Source organism: Magallana gigas, chromosome 1 (assembly GCF_963853765.1).
Source record: "Magallana gigas chromosome 1, xbMagGiga1.1, whole genome shotgun sequence".
Lineage (NCBI taxonomy): Eukaryota > Metazoa > Mollusca > Bivalvia > Ostreida > Ostreidae > Magallana > Magallana gigas.
This window is the reverse complement of record NC_088853.1, coordinates 49624350-49643306: the sequence shown is the minus strand read 5'-3', so window position 1 is coordinate 49643306 and position 18957 is coordinate 49624350. Positions and strand designations below refer to the sequence as shown.

The 18957-nt window shown below is 32.2% G+C and overlaps 2 protein-coding genes across 7 annotated transcripts; both read left to right on the top strand.

The window, feature by feature from the left end:
- Positions 1-424: 424 nt before the first annotated feature.
- LOC136269657 (multiple epidermal growth factor-like domains protein 10) lies at positions 425-6022 on the top strand. Its single transcript, XM_066086603.1, has 9 exons — positions 425-437; positions 921-1172; positions 1396-1533; positions 1673-1810; positions 2380-2520; positions 2813-2950; positions 3294-3437; positions 3680-3782; positions 4873-6022. Exons 1-9 carry the CDS (start codon positions 425-427, stop codon positions 5075-5077), a joined length of 1272 nt encoding a protein of 423 aa, XP_065942675.1. The 3' UTR covers positions 5078-6022.
- Positions 6023-7954: 1932 nt separating this feature from the next.
- LOC105324048 (platelet endothelial aggregation receptor 1) lies at positions 7955-18468 on the top strand. Of its 6 annotated transcripts, XM_066069615.1 has the most exons (8): positions 7955-8110; positions 13234-13458; positions 14451-14702; positions 14900-14965; positions 15062-15133; positions 15262-15399; positions 17846-17960; positions 18050-18468. In XM_066069615.1, exons 1-8 carry the CDS (start codon positions 8047-8049, stop codon positions 18243-18245), a joined length of 1128 nt encoding a protein of 375 aa, XP_065925687.1. In that variant the 5' UTR covers positions 7955-8046; the 3' UTR covers positions 18246-18468. The 6 variants fall into 6 exon arrangements, with proteins under 6 accessions (XP_065925687.1, XP_065925703.1, XP_065925681.1 ...); XM_066069631.1 differs by lacking the exon at positions 15262-15399; XM_066069609.1 differs by having other exon boundaries at positions 14900-15133.
- The last annotated feature ends 489 nt before the right edge of the window (positions 18469-18957 follow it).

Sequence of the window (18957 nt, the reverse complement as noted above, 5' to 3'; positions counted from 1 at the left end):
TTTCTGGCAATATTTGTTTTCATATCTTTAGTTAAATGTATTTAAAACTGAATATAGTTAGAAATTGTGCTTTAGCAAACGCGTATAATAATATATTTGAATACATTAATTTGGGAAAAAAGAAATTTCATCAAATTGTATTTCACTATTAAACCGAATGGGAATTTGCACCATCTTATTCCCCCATCTTCTTTTATATTTTCCTAAATTTTATTATGAAACTCTTCTTAAGGAGACCAATTATACTACATTGTAAGTCTAAACTAAGTCTAATACAAGTCTGAAATGGCCTCGACCACCGAACCCTCTTATAAATTGCTTTCAAATTATATTTTAATGCTATGACTACATGTATGCTATAGTAGATAAATGATTCAACATTATAAATATGATTAAGGAACAGGCCACTTTAAATTATAACAATATGGTTGATATTTGTAACCTTACATGTATCATTCTTTCAATATTCATATTTTTTCAGTGTCTTTGCCTAGCTGTGATAACATTACGCATCGATATTGAACTACATGCATACATGTACATATGATTTCTGTCGGAGCGTGATCAAATCTTAAATAAAGCCTCCGGTTTTATTGGATTTGATCACGCCCCAACCAATATTATCACCTCATAATACTCAAAGAATGATTCCCTTTTCCTTAATTGTGTCAGTTAATACAACGGCTACACTGCGGAATTCTTCGGATTATCGGTTTACGTATTGCACAGTACGGACAAGAACCACGAGTCATTACGTTTTAAAGACACTAAGCATACCTGGGAAATATCATCTAATTGTACAAACAAAACGTTTACTTCACATGGAAGATAATACTAAAATAACAGAACTCACCATTAAATGGGCATTTTATGAATGCTTTCCAAATATTTCAAATAAGTGTTTGTTTTCTTTTTTATAGATGAACGCGATGGTTATACTGGTAGATTCCTGGGATACTCTGTCTACGTATCAAACTCAACCAATAAAGAGGACGGAGTACTATGTTTTAAGGACATTAACTACACCAAAGCAACCATTCCCAACCCTACAGACATAACGTGTATCACACACGGGAGGTATGTCATCTACTACAACAACAGGACTAACCCCCCGTATCCTGATATATATTCTCCGTACGCATTTAGCGAGCTGTGTGAAGTAGAAGTGCACGGTGAGTAAATTTAACAAAGAATGTGTTTGTAATGACCTAACGAGTGTTTAGTAGTTGTGCTTATGTATTATAGAAGTTAATAGATAAATGGTTGTTGAATTGTTGCATTCCGTTTCGAAAAAGATACGTATACCGTATACATGCAGTGTATTGTAAGTAGGGATATTTTAGAGTATTGAGGTTTTGTCCTTAGTAAGCATCATTACTTAAAATGTTTTAATAGGATGTCCCATACCTGGATATTACGGAGAGGACTGTTCTTTACCGTGTCCACAGAACTGTCAGGAAGATCACTGTCACATTGTAGATGGAACCTGTCTGGGCTGTGTACCAGGATACAAAGGTCCAACTTGTAATGAAAGTGAGAGTTTTTAATCCAGTCTTTAGATTATTGTATCAATTAAAGAGTTCACTTTATTGTTATTTATTAGTTCTGTAACCCATTTTAGGACAGTAATCAGAACTGGTTATTTTTAGTAAAAAACACAACATTTGTTTAGAATGTCTTGATCAAACGTACGGTCTGGAGTGTCAGCAGATTTGTGTAAACTGTAAAAACAAGGAACCATGTCACCACGTGAACGGAAGTTGCCTGAACGGATGTGCCAGCGGATTTTATGGCGATTCGTGCAATTTAGGTACTAACACTTATAGTCATAATATTCGGTTTTGAACTACTTTAAGTATAACATATAGCAGGTATAAACTTTGGGAACTTATGTCTAATACTGTAAACGTATTACATTTGCCCATGTATTATAATTAATAGCTTATTTGTCTTAATAAGACTTCCGCAAAATCAAGTACACCACCAAATGTTGAACATATAATATATGTAGATAAATAGGTGCATTAAGGCATGCGCTTAATCATTTCCACGCTTACTTAATGAAAAATGATTAATGCAAAATATCGTACACGCCAACTATAATACGTTTATAGTATCTCATGGAAAACATCATTAATTGTTGCTTTGTTTTCCCGGAGTGGCTTATCATCTACCACTGTAAACACATATTACATGTATTGTTTAAACGTCGTTTTACAACGAGATCATAGTTTTAATTCAATGCTTAATAAATGCAGTTTCTTCAAATATTTTTCGCTGCTTTTTTCGCTTTAAAAATGACCATTGAATTGCTTGAAGAAATAAAGAGAAATACATACTAGTGTCTTATAATTGACGTTATATTTTGTCTATAAATAGAATGTCCTGACGGCTGGTATGGGTCTAACTGCCAGGAACAGTGTAACGTCAACTGTGGAGTTCAATACAGATGTGACAGGGTGACAGGGCAGTGTGAGGGAGGATGTCAGGTGGGATGGAAAGGCGTCAAATGCAATACACGTATGGAACTCATTCACTATTGATATATTACAGCGGTACACCATGGAACTCATTCACTTATAAATTAATCAGTATTAAATGCCTTACGATAAAAACAAATGTATTGTCATGTTTGGAAGAAAAGTTAACTTAATAAATGTATAGGTCGTGTAATTCTAATCAAATACATTTCATACTTGTGTTATATCTCCGTCTATAAATTCATAGCTATATTGAAATTATATTATTTGTAATGTTGAAATCCTATTTATTGCTGTTGCTAGTTAATTATTCAATAGCGTGTATCAAATAGATTGCAATGGCGGACAGTTCGGACAGAATTGCATCTCTGTTTGTGGCCACTGTCTTGACAAAGAACAATGCCACTATATCCATGGAACCTGTTCCAATGGATGTGATGACGGCTACCAAGGACGAGACTGTACCCAAGGTATTAAAGGGACATGGTCACGATTTTGGTCAAATCCTATTTTTCTGTTATTATTATTTACAATGCATAAGGAATTCATTTTTAATGATCAAATGAACATGTTTGCACGTTTAATCTCAACGATTGTCAATAAATTCAAACAGACAACATTACAGCCTTTTAATGTAACCAACAAATATTTAATTAAGTAACGTAATGAATAGAGTCCTATCTCCGTTGATTTAAAGTTTACGCTTATAGATTCAAAAGCATTTCGTCTTGCAAAAACCGTGAATGAATAATGCAAACGCTACTTATTTAATTCCGTGTGTTATTTGAACTTAATTCATTGTTGTTATTTTAGTTTGCATAAACAATACATTTGGATCAAAATGTTCATTTATCTGTGGGAACTGCCTTTACCGGTATGGAGAACAATGCCATCACGAGACTGGTCAATGTCCACGTGGATGTGACGTTGGTTTCCATGGTGATCGGTGCGATCAAGGTATCGATAGTTAATGATTTACTGAATAAAAGATTTCTTGATTTGATGTCATATTTATAATAACACTCTGAATAATGTGAAGAAATTTGAATGTCTTGGTTGTGTTTTATTTGATTGGGTGCATTTAAAAAAGCTTCGAAGAGAGTTACACATGTTATATAATGTTTAAGATATTCTTTAAATGTTTCAATCAATTGCATTTATATCATAACCTGAATTGAAATTATTTTTTTCTGAATCAGCTTCCAGTGATCCTGCGTCGACATGTCAATCATCCACTGCACTATATGTTTCTGTGACCATTATAGTGCTTAGCGTATTATTAAATGTGTTTTTCATCATCAGGTAGGCACATTTTTCAATATTTTTTTCTTTATTGAATTGTTCACGCGGGTATGATAAGGCAACTCACAGCGATCAAATTCCTCTAATCGATATGACGTCACAATAAGCAGCATGATGTCATATTTTACTCAGAAACATGTCGATTTTAACTTTATATCTGGTTTATATTATAAAAATTACAGACATAAAATATCACTATAAACTCTTCTAACTGAATATATCTTCGATTTCTCTCTATTACGTATAATTATCATTGATGACGTCACAAGCATGTTTAAAAGAGAAGATCATGTCGGGAGACAAATTATCGGAATGCAGTGTAAACAATGCCGAAATAAGACTTATTTAATACGGATACCTAAGATTTAGATGAGTGTCAGTTCGAATATAATCAGGATAATACAGGCATGGATATTTTGTTTAATCAGCGAGTGTTGTAAGGTAAGGGGATCGACATTTATATGGCTTGACCAGCCTTTCCTCTGTCAGTGTGTACAAAAAATGGCAAAAGTGTAACACTACCCTGGATATTAGGAAAGATGACGTTGGTAAATATAAACGGTATATGACCTAAACTACATGAAAAGTGCTGCTAGAATCCTGTGCTTTGTTGTTTTAAACGAAAAATACGTAGTATTTTCAATGAAATTTTAGAAGTTGGGAGGGTTTCCGATAAATATTTACAATATTTATTTTATGCGATGTACAATAGGATTCTAGCAGTAATACTAATAAACATGAACTAATTTCAAATCGAATTATTGTAGAAAACATACAAATGAACTTCGGGGTAGTGTTACACTTTTTGATTTTTTGTTAAGGTAAAAAAGTGATCTATTTTTAACTGTCACGTGATACCATGGCACGGCAGCTTCAAAGATTGAGTCGATTCCGAAGTAGAAAAATAATACCTTGGTGAACTCTTTCACTTGGTATTAATATCCAGCGCTGTTTTCATAAAAATAAACATTATTTAAATTGATCATAATTTTGACGGTCATTAAACTATGAGTTGCCTTAACCTACCCGCGCAGTTATTAGAGTTTTTGTTTTGAATTTGAATAACGACGAATCATATATTCTTTTCTAGACAACTAAGAAAAAGCTTGTGTACATGTACATGTTTACAACAAAAGATCCCAGATAACATCGATAAACACTTTGATGGAAAGAACATGGGTTTAGAAAAAACAACGCATTTTTCAAAGTCCAAGTATGACCAACCAAAAGACAACGCTGCCTATCAAGAGCTTGGAGAAATAACGAAAAAATCCCCGTATAATAATCTTCCTTGACGGAATAGTTTGGATCCAGAGTGGCTATGAATGTATTTTGTGAATGCTTATTAATTTATATTGTAAAACAGCAGTTTATCGACCAGGATGCAGTTTCGATAAGATAGAGATGCTATGTGTTATAAAATTTAAACCCATTCATATATATATATATATATATATATATATATATATATATATATATATATATATAGAGGATATCTATATTGTGTGATTTTATATTTGCTTTATCCAACGAGTTGAAATGGTGTATATATTCGCGAGGCTTGCCGAGCGAATATAACCATTTCAACGAGTTGGATAAAGCAAATATAAAATCACACAATTATAGATGTTCTATTTATCTCATACAATTTGATTTATATTATGAAGCTTTTGAGACAGTCCCTTGTGTGACCCAAATTGGTTTTTTTCAAAGATTAAAAACGATGATGCAACGTTGTGTTATGCGGCTATTGTGACCTTGCGCAATACAATTTAGTACGTCATTCCTGAGATAAATCTAACTGTTTTAATGTAAAGTTTCACTGAAATAAACCTTAAAATAATTTTTTAGCTCTAGATAATTTTTCTTAGAGCTAATTCACTTGATTAAATGGAAATTCCGATTAGAAGACTTGAATAATCAAGTTTGTTGACATACACAAAGTTGCGAATGCTCGTTAGTTTGAATTGACTCGAACGAGGAACAGTTGTTGATGCATGATGTTTAATAAAACAAACACTAGGCTAGCCTTATGATTCAAAATTGAAAATAGTGAATAAGCATGCTTACTGGTGGTGGAATAAAAGTCTCATGAAACATTATTTCGGTAAGTTCTTGTATATAAACACAACCAGAGCGCCCTGTTTTCGTCGCGTCGTCAGGATGAACTCCTTGATAGTTAACGTAATTTGTAGTTTTATAAACTTCACAAAGCAAATTGAAAGTTGGGAGTGGGCTAAATTTATCAAAAATCTTGACAAACAAGAAAAAAGGGTCTTGTGGTTACGGTTATGAATAACTTTGCAAAAAATGTGTGTGTGTGGGGGGGGGGGGGGGGCTAACCCCCCCCCCCCCCCCCACTCACAATAGCCCCGCAGTTACGCAGTTATGTGTTTTCCTTCATATTTGTAATTTAAATCTTTGACAAAATCAATTTTATATTAATTTTTGTAGTAGATATAGTTATGTTAAAAGTCTTCGAAAATAGGTCACTGAAGCGTTGAAGCGAGGGGCTGTGTCAAATGTAGTTCCGACCGGAAGTATTTGATATAGCATCACCCGTATGATATAGCAAAGGTTTATCACACGGGTAATATACACCACACGTATGAGATAAATATATATATATATATATATATATATATATATATATATATATATATATATATATATATATATATATTTTTTTTTTTTTATTATTTTTATTTTTTTTTTCAAATAGTGCCTAGTATGTAGCAGACTTATTACAATCGGTTATCGTCCGTTAGCAATTCATAGGGGTTTTCAAGTTTTAAATTAGTTCATGCTTTCACGAAAAAATTAAATCGCTAATAACATACATGTATATGTACTATAAAAACGGCTTGCTACTACTTATATCTGCATGTTCCATACAAACTTATGTACAGCAGTGAAAATAAAAAAAAATGTAAATGTATATCTAATAAAGTTATAAATACAAGTTTCGAATGGAATTATTTTGTTTACTCATGCAAGCTTTTTGGACAGCAATTACTTGTCAAAATGTCTGTTTGTGAAAATTTTACAGAAGTCATAAAACGTTTCAAAGACCTTGATATGTCGATGTAGTTTTTAAGGTTTTTGAAAAAAATCTGAAATAGGGCGACGCGGTAATAGGAACGGGACAAAATGTTTTTTTTTCAATCAAAGGGAACACTTTTTTTTATATTAATAATGTTTTTGATAAAATACTAAGAATTTTTAGCGGCAAATTGTTAAGTCTTTATGATACTAACACTGGCGATATTCTAGGAACGTATGAAGTTGTAATTTTCACACAAATATCACGTATCTTTTCATATAAAAATATAGTTCAATAATTTTACAATCAATCCTTTTTGCGTGGACTCTTATGTGTACGAATAAAATATGTAAGCGAGGTAAAACCGGATGCGATAGGGAAAATTCAGCTGATGCATCATCTAGGCTGGTTCCTGTGAGGAAGTATGGGTTGGACAGGAAACCAAGGCAACACGCGATTGTATGAATCAGAATCAAGATTTCATGCCATGAACACAAGTTTAAAGGCGCTGAGATTATAAAGGGGTCGGTTAACAGAACATAAGCAAAGTTTTCCTTTTAAAGAAATAATTAACATGTGATATCAACTGTCATTATCATATGTTATGCCGAGACTACAACATGCTTCAAATATATAGCTAAAATCGCCCTGTGTTTTTTTTTCTTCTAAAATATAGCTTATCTTTACTTTTAGGCGAGACTAATGTACTTCTGAACATTTTTTTACGCATTTGAAGGAAAACATGATCAAATAAATATTTGAATGTATATATGGTCAATAATTATGTTACTGTATAAAAGGTTACTATAGTAAATCTCGAGAAAAATGCATCATTAGATAAAATTAAAAAAATACACGTAGCTGCCATTGTATAGTAAACAGTCCGACTCGTTGTTTACATCGAGATTTGGGAAATTACCTGAAATCGGCGCAAGTATGTCGTAAACTTTAAGTTTGTAAATGATTAAAAAAGTAAAACCTTTTGATGTTAATGTTGATATTAATGATATTTTATGCAAATTCATAAACTTACACATTTTATTTCACTGTTTTAAATCTTAAATTAAGCAAATAAACCATCGATGTGGAAATACGACAGCTCATCGTCAGACGACAGTTCGCGTTGCGCAATGAACTTGTTTTTGTCAGGTTCACATATCCTTAATTATTTAAACCCCAAAATTAACTTCCTGGATTGTTTAATATACGAAAGCACATTTTATGATGGAGTCAATTTTGTTGTTTTCTTTTTGCTCTGCATTGGTCACTCTTGGAAAAGCGTATGGTAAGATAGTTTGATGACTTAGTTATTTTTTACATTTGATATACAAAAAAAAAATTCATTGATACAAGTTATTGTACGGGTTCATATGCATATTTATTCATGTAATGTGAAACTTTGCGTTTTAGTATGATTTCATTCCTCAATTTTTTAAAATAGACAAACGGAAGTCAAATTTTTATTTCAATCCCTAATACAACTGCACACATAATTATTCATATGTGTACGTATATTTACCATTTACTTACAGACTCCTATAGATTTGAGCAATAGCATAAACCTCACTAGAATTTCTTTACTACAAACAAACTGATAGTAGCCGGCACCAGTAATATACATTTCGTACAATTTTTTTTTCAACATTTTTTTTATTATGAAATACACACAGAGACGCATGCGGCTCAATTTCAGTTTACGTAGTATAATTATCAAATATAGGCCTCTGAGTCCTGACAATCCATCAGATTCCCTTCAAAATAAAAACCTGGATCTGTGCATGTGTTCGATGATCACTCAGTCTCCTTACGGAGACTCTACATCTCATTTTGAGCAAATCCATAAAATATCCAATTTTCCGTAACTAAAATTATTTTTTTATATGAAAGTTCAATGCATGAAAATTACGCTTTGTGAAACATGAAAAATCTTAATTGATCGGCAAAAAATCAATTTAGCGGACCATGCAGTAAATATTGCAAGCTCAGACTTTCGTTCAAGCATATCATTTGTAAGGATTTTAGCGTGGCTTTCTTCAAAAGGGTAAAACGACCGCGAATTTCGACAGATTGTGCTAGAAAATGATGAAGATTGATGAAGACAAAGCACAAGTGCGAACTACATGAATATATCTTGTACGATATTCATAAACATTACACATCTACTTTCAAGATCAGTACATCATTGTATTTAAAGAATATTTAGATCCACCAAGAATTTTCATTTCCTTTTTTCGTAAAGTGTCTCATTTAAAAGAACGATTTGAGGTCATAACTGAAGAAATTTCTTAAAGAGACAGTACAGCTGAGAAACATGTATGTTTTACTTCAAGTTTAGCATTGTTATCGTTAGGAAATAAAAAAAAAAAATAACGTTGATTGTGACAGTTAAAGTACATAAAACACATTTCAAGTACTTTAGTAATGCAAATATGAGTTTCCGGAAATTAAAGCGACGTACAAACCGGATTTATCTTATATCATTTATTTGTACCACGTGGATTTTGATTGACAGTATTTGACACGTGCTGAAAACTACAAGATCTTCACCCGACTAAGGTTATCATTGAATACGAAGTAAAATGGCTATAGCTAAAGGAACACACCATCACTTTATCGAACAATCATTAAACGTTTACCAATTCCAATTTATTTAATTTGAACATATACGGACTTAAATATGTTAAATATCCCCTCAAGGGGTCTCAACTTAGTTTGTAGCAACTCCTTTGATGTAATTAAAAACATAAAAAGCAAAATACATACTTACAAAATGATAATTCTGGATATTAAAAAAATTCCAGAAAGTTCCAAAATTACAATAAATTTGGGACCATATCAGCGCACTTTGAAAAAAAAATTTCAAAAATTTGTGACCAAATCAACGCACTTTGAAAAACAGTTTTCAAGGTGCGTTATATTTAAGACCAAATTAACCCTATTTGAAAAAAGAAATATTATAAAGGTACAACGCTCTTTGAAAAAATGTCTAAATCACAAATTGTAGAACTGAAATTTCTGATTCGTTGATAGTATGATGATTTGTTAACGCTAGTGAATCTCATTTATCATCTTTGAGAATAAGGTTGGGTGTGGGAGTGGGGGTTTACCAACGATACATGTCAATTTCAAGTACACCATTTTACTGAATACAGGAAAAGGGTCCCCTGCCCCTCATTTTTCCTTACAAAACATATTATATTCAGCAACTTGAAGTAAACATTTCAGATCGGAAAAAGATTACGCATTCTTTTAAATTAAGTAGATTGGTATTAAAAAACGAGCTAACCGAACACTGGTAGTTTAAAGAGTCTATAAGTGTTTCAACCTAAACACTCTTTTCAAATTCTGATCAAATAAAACACTTCATTATAAAAACAAGTTACATTGACAACCATTATGTTATTATAAAGGTATAATATTTTCTCATCTTGTTTGTTTATTAGTATATACAATTGAAGCCAGTTGAAATATGTTATACAATGATCTCCATTATCAAAATATATCAGAGTCATTTTGTTTCTGGAATGAAATTGCCCAATTGTTCAGATGAGAAGTACTTAAGCTGCGTACACAAAAAAGGAAAATGCAGTTGCTAAGCGATGCATTGATGTCATTTTTGAATAATTCTAATCTCTCGAGTTGTTCTGTATGTGTGAAGAGTCAAAGCTAGTAAGCTTATGAGAAAAGAAAAATATTTATAATCCAAAAACTGTTTTTCAAGTTAGTTCAGCATGCATTAAGTTCTTCAATTATATCAAATTGAGCTTAACAAGGTTAAAACAATCATTTATTGCATATAAAAGTATCATTTATATCAACTAAAGACTGTACAGTTTTTTTTTTCAGTGTGCATTTACTTGCTCCAAAATTTGACGCATTTTGAAAAGAAAATTCAAAGTGCTTAAGTTTTCAAAGTGCGCTGTAACTCACCGTAACGCGTTGCAACGTAAACATGTATAGATACAGATCAAAAAAGTTTTTCAAGTCGGTTTTGAAATAAGATGCGCAGGACTGTCTCTTTAACATTAAGAGTAAAGGCGCTCTATTTGTCCTGTGCATGACCCTCTCCCGGAATCATTCTCAATACCAGTTTAGTTTTATTAAATCACCTCCAATTCCAACTGCTGTCATTCAAACTCACGTGATGTAAGTAAAATTTCAAAGTTCGAGTCAAAAAGATATAAAATTGTTAATTCCGGGAGATATTTGGCGCGCAATCGTAAGCTTACTATTAATGTGAACAGATTTAAACTTTGTTACATTACAACTCTTCTTTTAATGTGTTTATAAAAAAGAAATGACCAAGCTAAAGAGATTGAGCTGTAGTGTCTCTTTAAGGTGCCTCACTACACCTTGAAATAGTTTCTCAAATCAGCAGACAATTACTTGATTATGATAGAAAGCATGATGGATAAAAAGTATATATATATATCAAATAGGCGAAAAAATGTGCAATTTTAGATAAAAATTGGACTTTCAAAAATTTCACTCTGAAAACATAAACAAAAACCCCAGATGGATTCGAACTCATGACCTGCATCTAAATCGATTGATACAAACAGTTTAAGAAAACATTTAAATCGCCATCTTGTGACGTAGTGTCTTAAAAAGTATAAGTCTCGTTGTAGTGAAGTACCTTAAGTTCAATGACCAACACTCTGTCGCTTGTAAGCGGCGTGGACTGGTTGTATTTCGCCTATCATCACACCATGCGTTTGCTAATATGATACTTTTTACCACATAATGACTTTTTGTCTTATTCTTGACGCACAGCAGCTAGAAGGGAATTCCTGTAACCACCTTAAGAACATCTATACTACACATAAATCTTATTGACCGTGAATTCAAATTTAATCGGAATCATGATGACAATGACAATCACTCTTATGAGCCAGTTTTATCAATGCATGTTTGACAAAAATTTCAAACTTGATAAGATGATTCTGGTTAACACTAACTCTAGAAAGATTTTGTAATTCATTAATGGTTATAGACTTGTTTTAAATGGCTATAGAGTTGTTAAAAGTAAAAACAATAAGAAGTAACAAAAATGACTAAAGAGAAAAAGTAAAAAAAAAAAAAAGTAGTTACAAAAAGGGCAACATGGAAAAATACAAGCAGAGGTATGAAAAGAGAAAACGTACGGAAACGCAAAAATGTCAAGAATAACCAGTTCAATATTATTTCCTACTGTGTCTACATAAAATCTTATATATATAATTAATTTTAAAAAGTGAATAAATAATGTTCATTTTATTGAAAAAAGACTATCAAATATAATGAAAATCAGGTAAAAGCATATCAACTCTCATCATGGTTTACTGGAAAACTTGTTGAATACGGAAAGCGGTGTATTTTCGTATAAATACATGTAACAATCAGTTAGATATCCTCATTACTTTCTCTTTATTTCTTTATTTCGAAAACATACTGGTACTGTACCAGTTATCGGCTAAGACCAGTTATCGGCTAAACTGAGGGTTCGGGTTTATAGCATGCGACTATCCGAGATTTTTTAATTCAGTAATCTGTTTCGTATAAAGAAAAGTAAGTTTGCTTGAAAACTTTCTTGAATATGTTTTAAACATGAGCTTTAACGATCATTGTTTACCGCTGATTTACATCTTTGCATTTTCACCTATGGGGAAAGTGACGTAATAACTTAAAAATTGAATATGACCTCTTTGTGATACGTTATTATATTCCTTTTTTGATTTGACGTATAATATCAATACATTAACAATTTCTAAACAAAAGAAATTCACTAAATTCTGAGAGATCCATGGTGCAGTTGAACGCCTGATTGCACAATTATGTATTGAACAGCATACGTTCTTATGTATTAATATATGATGATAAACGGATAATTTTATGAGTTTTGTTTATATATACATTGTAGTAACCCATACGACCTATAGGCTGACCCCGCAAGGAACATAATTCAATTTAAACTTTGCAGAATATAAAATCAACATGCAAAGGGATTTTACTGTGTTATTATCATGAAGCCGATAACTGGTACAGTAAATCGTAAAAACTCGGCAAATTCGGAGCGTGCTAAATAGCACAAAAACAATATATTTGGGTTCTAAATGATGATATAATCTAACAGATTGATAAATAAGGAGTTTATCATTTAAAATATGTCAAGTTTTATTCAAATATATCAAGAAATAAGGAAACACGAAAAGAAAACGTTAAATTATAGCCGACAACTGGTACACTGCCAGTAGCTCTCTAAAAGCCAGCATGACAGCAGAGCCGTTTAAACCTCAAGTGGGAGGAAGATCGTGCTGTTATGGAAATAACACAGATATGTCTGCTTTTGGAGGACATAGTGTGCTATTAATATCAGCTAACGAACAATAACAGCGTCTAAATTAAATTCTCATCTGTTTTGTTTAACAGAGAACATAGCTTTGTCTAAGCCAGCATGGCAGCTGCATTCCTACAACAATGAGTGGGGAGCGGACAAAGCTGTTGATGGACTAAAATTGGATCTTAGTGCTTTGGGAGGACAGTGTGCGATATCGGCAGACAATCAGCTGACAGCAGAATGGCGGGTAGATCTTGGAGAAGTTCTCAGTATACACCACATTTTTATACAGTACAGGACGGAAAATGTCGCATGGGGTAAGAATGTAAATGTGAAATGTGGGAGTATTACTAATAGACAAAAACTTTTTTTTAAATGACATTATCGATTATACATAAAAAGAATATCAACCATCACAACACTAGAATGCTCAAAGTATACCTGCACAAAACTTTACACTTTTACCGGAAATTCACGCGATTTTTTTTGCATTAGCTTCCACATAACAAACAAACAAGCTTCGTAACAACTGTCATTTTACGTGCGTAATAGATGGGGAGAACAATACAGTAAAACACGGTTATAGCGACCATACTTATAATGAATTGACGCTTACAACGAAGTAATTTTCATTTCCCGTGACTATATAAAATGTAGACTTGACGGATATAATGAACTACGCTTATGACGAAGCAAAATCGCCCGTCCCTGGCGATTCGTTATAACCGTGTTTTACTGTATATATAGATTGCTTGGCTGCTTACTTAATTACTCATTCATTCACCCATTTCTTCCATATTCACTTTGATTGCCTACTTAATTACACACTTACATTTTACATGTATCTAATTTGCTTATACATTGTTGCTTTCTTTCTTGTTTTCTTTATCACTAACTCATTGCCATAATTTATTTTTTAACAAAGTTTTGATTTTGAAAAGCAACACATTTCCTGTTCCTTGTATATCAATTCGGAAAATGACTGGGTATGTTTCAGTGACATCAGTCATGTATGTTCAGGCTTTGGGATCATGAAGCATTTCTAATCTTTCGTCTAAATTTCAATCCCTTACAAAATTATAATTTGTCTTAAAGTTATACTTAAAATTTGTAATTATATACATAATATAGAGGCATATTCTAAGACTGCTTCATGATCCCGTGGCCTGGTTTTTTGGTTCGTCTTTTGTTTGTTTGTTTGTTTTTTTTTTTATTTTGTTTTTTTTTTTGTTTTAGATGCTAGGATTGAGGTATATCTATTGATTAATAAAATGTATTATCAGCAAATTCACATTTTTAATTGATTTAGGTGAAATCGATAGCCTTACCAGTAGGTTCCTAGGATACTCGCTTTACATATCCAACTCAACCAATAAAGATGACGGAGCCCTGTGTTTCAAGGACACCAACTATACCAGAGACACAATACCCAACCCTACAAACGTAACGTGTGCCATACATGGGAGATACGTCATCTTCTACCACAACAGGACCCACCCTCCGTATCCTGCTGGGTATTCTGAGTACGCATACAGCGATCTATGTGAAGTGGAAGTTAATGGTACGTTTCTTCAGATTTATACGGCCCATGTGTGTTTATGTAAGATATTTGATAATAAAACAAAATAATAACATGCTTGTTTGTATTTCTTTAAAAATACTTAAAGATAATGCATGAAATATATGAAAATACTTTACTTATCAGAAACACTGTTTCAATGTCATCTGATATATTGACATTTTTAATGTATTGATAAGGATGTCCCACACCAGGATTTTATGGAGAGGATTGTTCCATACCGTGCCCCCAGAATTGTCAGGAAGGTTACTGTCACATCATTGAGGGAACATGTCTGGGTTGTATCGATGGATATTACGGAGACGACTGTTCTTTACCGTGCCCCCAGAACTGTCAGGAAGGTCACTGTGACAGCATTGAGGGAACATGTCTGGGTTGTATCGATGGATATAAGGGGGCAACATGTAATGAAGGTAAAGGTTTTTATCAATTCAATTCTATTACTTTAGGATGTTTTTTTATCATCGATAGCTCCATTTACAGAATTATTTTAAATAGTGCTGATTAGAAGTAAACAAAAATGAAAATATATTTTTCTCAGAGTGTCTCGATCAAAATTATGGCCTGGAGTGTCAGCAGATTTGTGGAAACTGTAAAAACAAAGAACCGTGTCACCACGTGAACGGAAGTTGTCTGAACGGATGTGCCAGCGGATATGTTGGCAATACATGCAATTTAGGTACGCTAATTAAAAATAAAAAGTTGATACTATCAATTTAAAGTTCTTGGACTAAAATATTATCTTGATCACATAAACTCAAGATTTTGAATCTCATCTTTAACTCATATTAGTGGAGGTTGACAATGGTTTATGACAGGTGTCAACTTCAACCTTTGTTGAAGAACATATATTTGTTTGGTTAAAATGTCATTGTTTTAAAACGAAATACAATTTCGTTGGGATTAATTTCGTCATAGTGTAATATTTAAGATTTTTTAACGGTTCAACTCTTTATCTATGAATACTTAAAAACGAACATACATGTATTTTTTTTGTGGTGATAACATTGCTGATGAAGTATGTATTTCGTTTAACTTGATACTCAGACTTGCCAGGTACCCAAAATGTTTAAAGTTGGGAAGGTTATATCCGTTTTCAAAGGTAACAACGAATAGAAAAGTAATTCTACAAATTATAGAGGCATAGCTCTAACATCAGCACTTAGTAGACTGTTTGAGAAGGTTATTATGTCTCACATGCTTTTGATAGAATACAGCACAATGGTCTCTTGTATTAGTTATATGAACTTGGAATTGACAATACGTTGTAAATTATTTTGAAAAAAATTGTACTTTGAAAGCAAATATTCTTTTTATCTTTTGCTGGAGTCAATTCTGAACTCTATAAAATGTATCAAGGTGTTGGCCAAGGTAGAGTGCTCAGTGCCTTTACATGTATGTTTCTTGTTTATATTGATAACTTATTGTATGAACTATGTACGTCTACCAATGTAAAACTGATGGGCAGCTTGCAAATTCCAGGAATTCTACTTGCCGATGATACAGCGCTAATAAGCAACTCGCCTCGATCTCTTCAAGAATTTTTATTTGCTGTGGAATCATATGATTACAATAGGAGATTATTTTACAATCCAAATAAAAATGTTTCTATTGTATTCAGCAAACAGTAACATATTTCACTGAAACTTGATGTCAAACTCTTTGGCTACGTTATATGCTGACTGTTTATAGCAGGCAAATCTGAAAAGTGATAGACTTGTAGAACGAGATTGCAAAAACGCAAGAGGTCAAATTCATTACCCCACCCTGTTGGCGTTAATAATTCCAAAATCAACCAAGTTGTATCAGCCAAAATTCGTAAAAAAATTGTTCTTCCCTTTGGACTGATCTTACAAAAAAGGACCAGTCCAAACTGAAATATACCAAACGACATTTTTCAAGAATTGTGCAAGGACTCTCGAAATACTCACCTTTTCTATCCTGTACATCAAAACCTCGGCCTTTGGTCAATAAAAAAATATTTAGAAAAATGCCGCCTTTTATTTCTCGGTAGACTAATGAGAACGGACAAAATCACTGTTCATAATAAAGTTTTTATGTTTTTATCTTCCGAGGATGTTTCAGATAAATATACTGTTTCTAAGACTATTCAAAATACAGCAATTGAGTGTGAATTGTCTCTTAAGGTATATACAAATTGTTTTTACAACAAAGCTCCATTTTCAAAACAAGTAGTCAAGAATGTTATTATTTTGAAGAGGAAACACAATATAAACAATTGTTGTACACCACTCATGAAATGCCAGTATATATAGAAATATTCATTGCAAATTAAGGCCAATTCATTTATAGGCAATTTTTAAAGAAAACCCTGGCCTGAGAAAATATTTTAATCGTTTTATTGCAGTATTGTCTATGAAAACGGTTCCAAAATCGGATACTCACTGTAAAAGAATGGAAAACGGTTTTAACATGCATATTATGCTACATGTTTCATTATTTATGAATGAGAGAGACAAGCTTTTAAAGGATTTTCAAGATATTTTAGATGTATTTGAATGTTACTTTTGATTTGCAAGATACCGAAATCCAATAGTTTGCTCTATTAGGATATATAGCAAATACCAGTTCTGCCCAAATTACTTTTGAAAAGTGGAAAAAAAAATCTGGTTTGTGTATCGAAATTCGCACTTCTATTGTGGGATCATGTTGTAATTGATTGTAGAAAAATTGTAAATTGAATATTGTTTTCTCCTGAACTGATTGTAAATATGTTTGTATTTATGTTTATTTTTCTCCTATTGATTTTTGTTATTTAGTTTCATAATACTCTCCAATAATGTCTTATCTCATATATATATATATATATATATATATATATATATATATATATATATATATATATATATATATATATATATATAATTTGAAAGGAAATTTATCCAAAATAAAATCACTATTCTGTCAGACTGCAAACTTTTTCGCCATCCCTGGCTCCTTAGGCAGTTATTTACAAATGACTAATGCCTTGTTGTATGATTTTATTTATGAAGCGAAATATGAAAAAAAAGTTTTGATTAATATCCTTTCTGCTGTTTTATTTAATTCCTACATATTTAAATTGTGACTTTTAAAACTGAAATTTGAATTTATTTGCTTTTCAGCATTGGAATCATGTTCAAGTGGTAATGAATCTAAGTGTAAAACATCAACAGTTCTGTATGTCTCTGTGGCCATTACGGTTCTTAGTCTATCGCTTAATGCATATTTCATTATTAGGTAGGCAATTTTTAATCACCTTGATTGAATTATTATACTTTTGGTTTTGAAGTTCAGGATGGTCATAGATTCAAGTATTTTTTATCCAGACAGCTAAGAAACAGAAGCGTCCGTAGACAACAAAAGAACACAGAGAATGCTGATACACCCACTGATAAAAGAAGCAAGGATTTAAAACCGACAGAACATTTTTCAATGTCAGTGTATGACCAAGCTGAAGCCAAACCTGCCTATCAAGAGCTAGGAGGAATAACTGAAGAATATCAATATGATAAACTTTCTTGACAAGACTTGCATACAACGAGAGTGTATAATTTCAAAAACACTTTAATATTTGTAAATATGTATATCGCAGATTTTTATCGGTTAGGGCTAGATTTGATCGTGAAATGCGTTAAACGAGTCATGTATCAGTACTTACAACAACAGAGTCGTATAATAATCTGATAATCATTTACTGTAACGTTTGGTAAACTTCCCTTCTTAGATTGTATTTATTTTAATTAGAGATGTCAAACAAAATCATTTTTTTTTGTTTCATGATCTTACAAACATCAAAACAATAGGCAAAACCATTTTGTAAAAACAGTTCTATCCAACATGTAATATGGACTGAAATTTATGATAAAAATATGAGAGTCTATTCTAACCATTTTTTCATTATATCATGTGCTTCACCAAATACTGTGGAATCATTAATTTTCGTGGGGGCCAATTTTCGTGGATTGCTGAAATTTTATAGGTTCATGGGGATGTAATTTCGTGTATTTTCTTATACCTACAAAACGAAATATGACTTTATAACCCTAATATATTATTCGTGGAGGATGTTAATTCATGGATGAGAGGTACCCACGAAATCCACGAAAATTGAGCCACCACGAATTCTAATGATTCCACAGTACACTGAGCGATTGTTATGAAAATTCATTGATAATAATGTTTTGATGATATAGATATAAAATAAACAAATTCGCTTGCTTTGCCCTTTGGATGG

Excerpts from the sequence above, each read along its gene's own strand:
- LOC136269657 (XM_066086603.1), top strand. Across the intron at positions 1,173-1,395 it reads GTGTGAAGTAGAAGTGCACG|GATGTCCCATACCTGGATAT; the intron begins GTGAGTAAATTT and ends ATGTTTTAATAG. Across the intron at positions 2,521-2,812 it reads AGGCGTCAAATGCAATACAC|ATTGCAATGGCGGACAGTTC; the intron begins GTATGGAACTCA and ends TGTATCAAATAG.
- LOC105324048 (XM_066069609.1), top strand. The coding sequence starts at position 8,047 with ATGATGGAGTCAATTTTGTTGTTTTCTTTTTGCTCTGCATTGGTCACT. Across the intron at positions 14,703-14,899 it reads ATGTGAAGTGGAAGTTAATG|GATGTCCCACACCAGGATTT; the intron begins GTACGTTTCTTC and ends TGTATTGATAAG. Across the intron at positions 15,400-17,845 it reads TGGCAATACATGCAATTTAG|CATTGGAATCATGTTCAAGT; the intron begins GTACGCTAATTA and ends TTTGCTTTTCAG.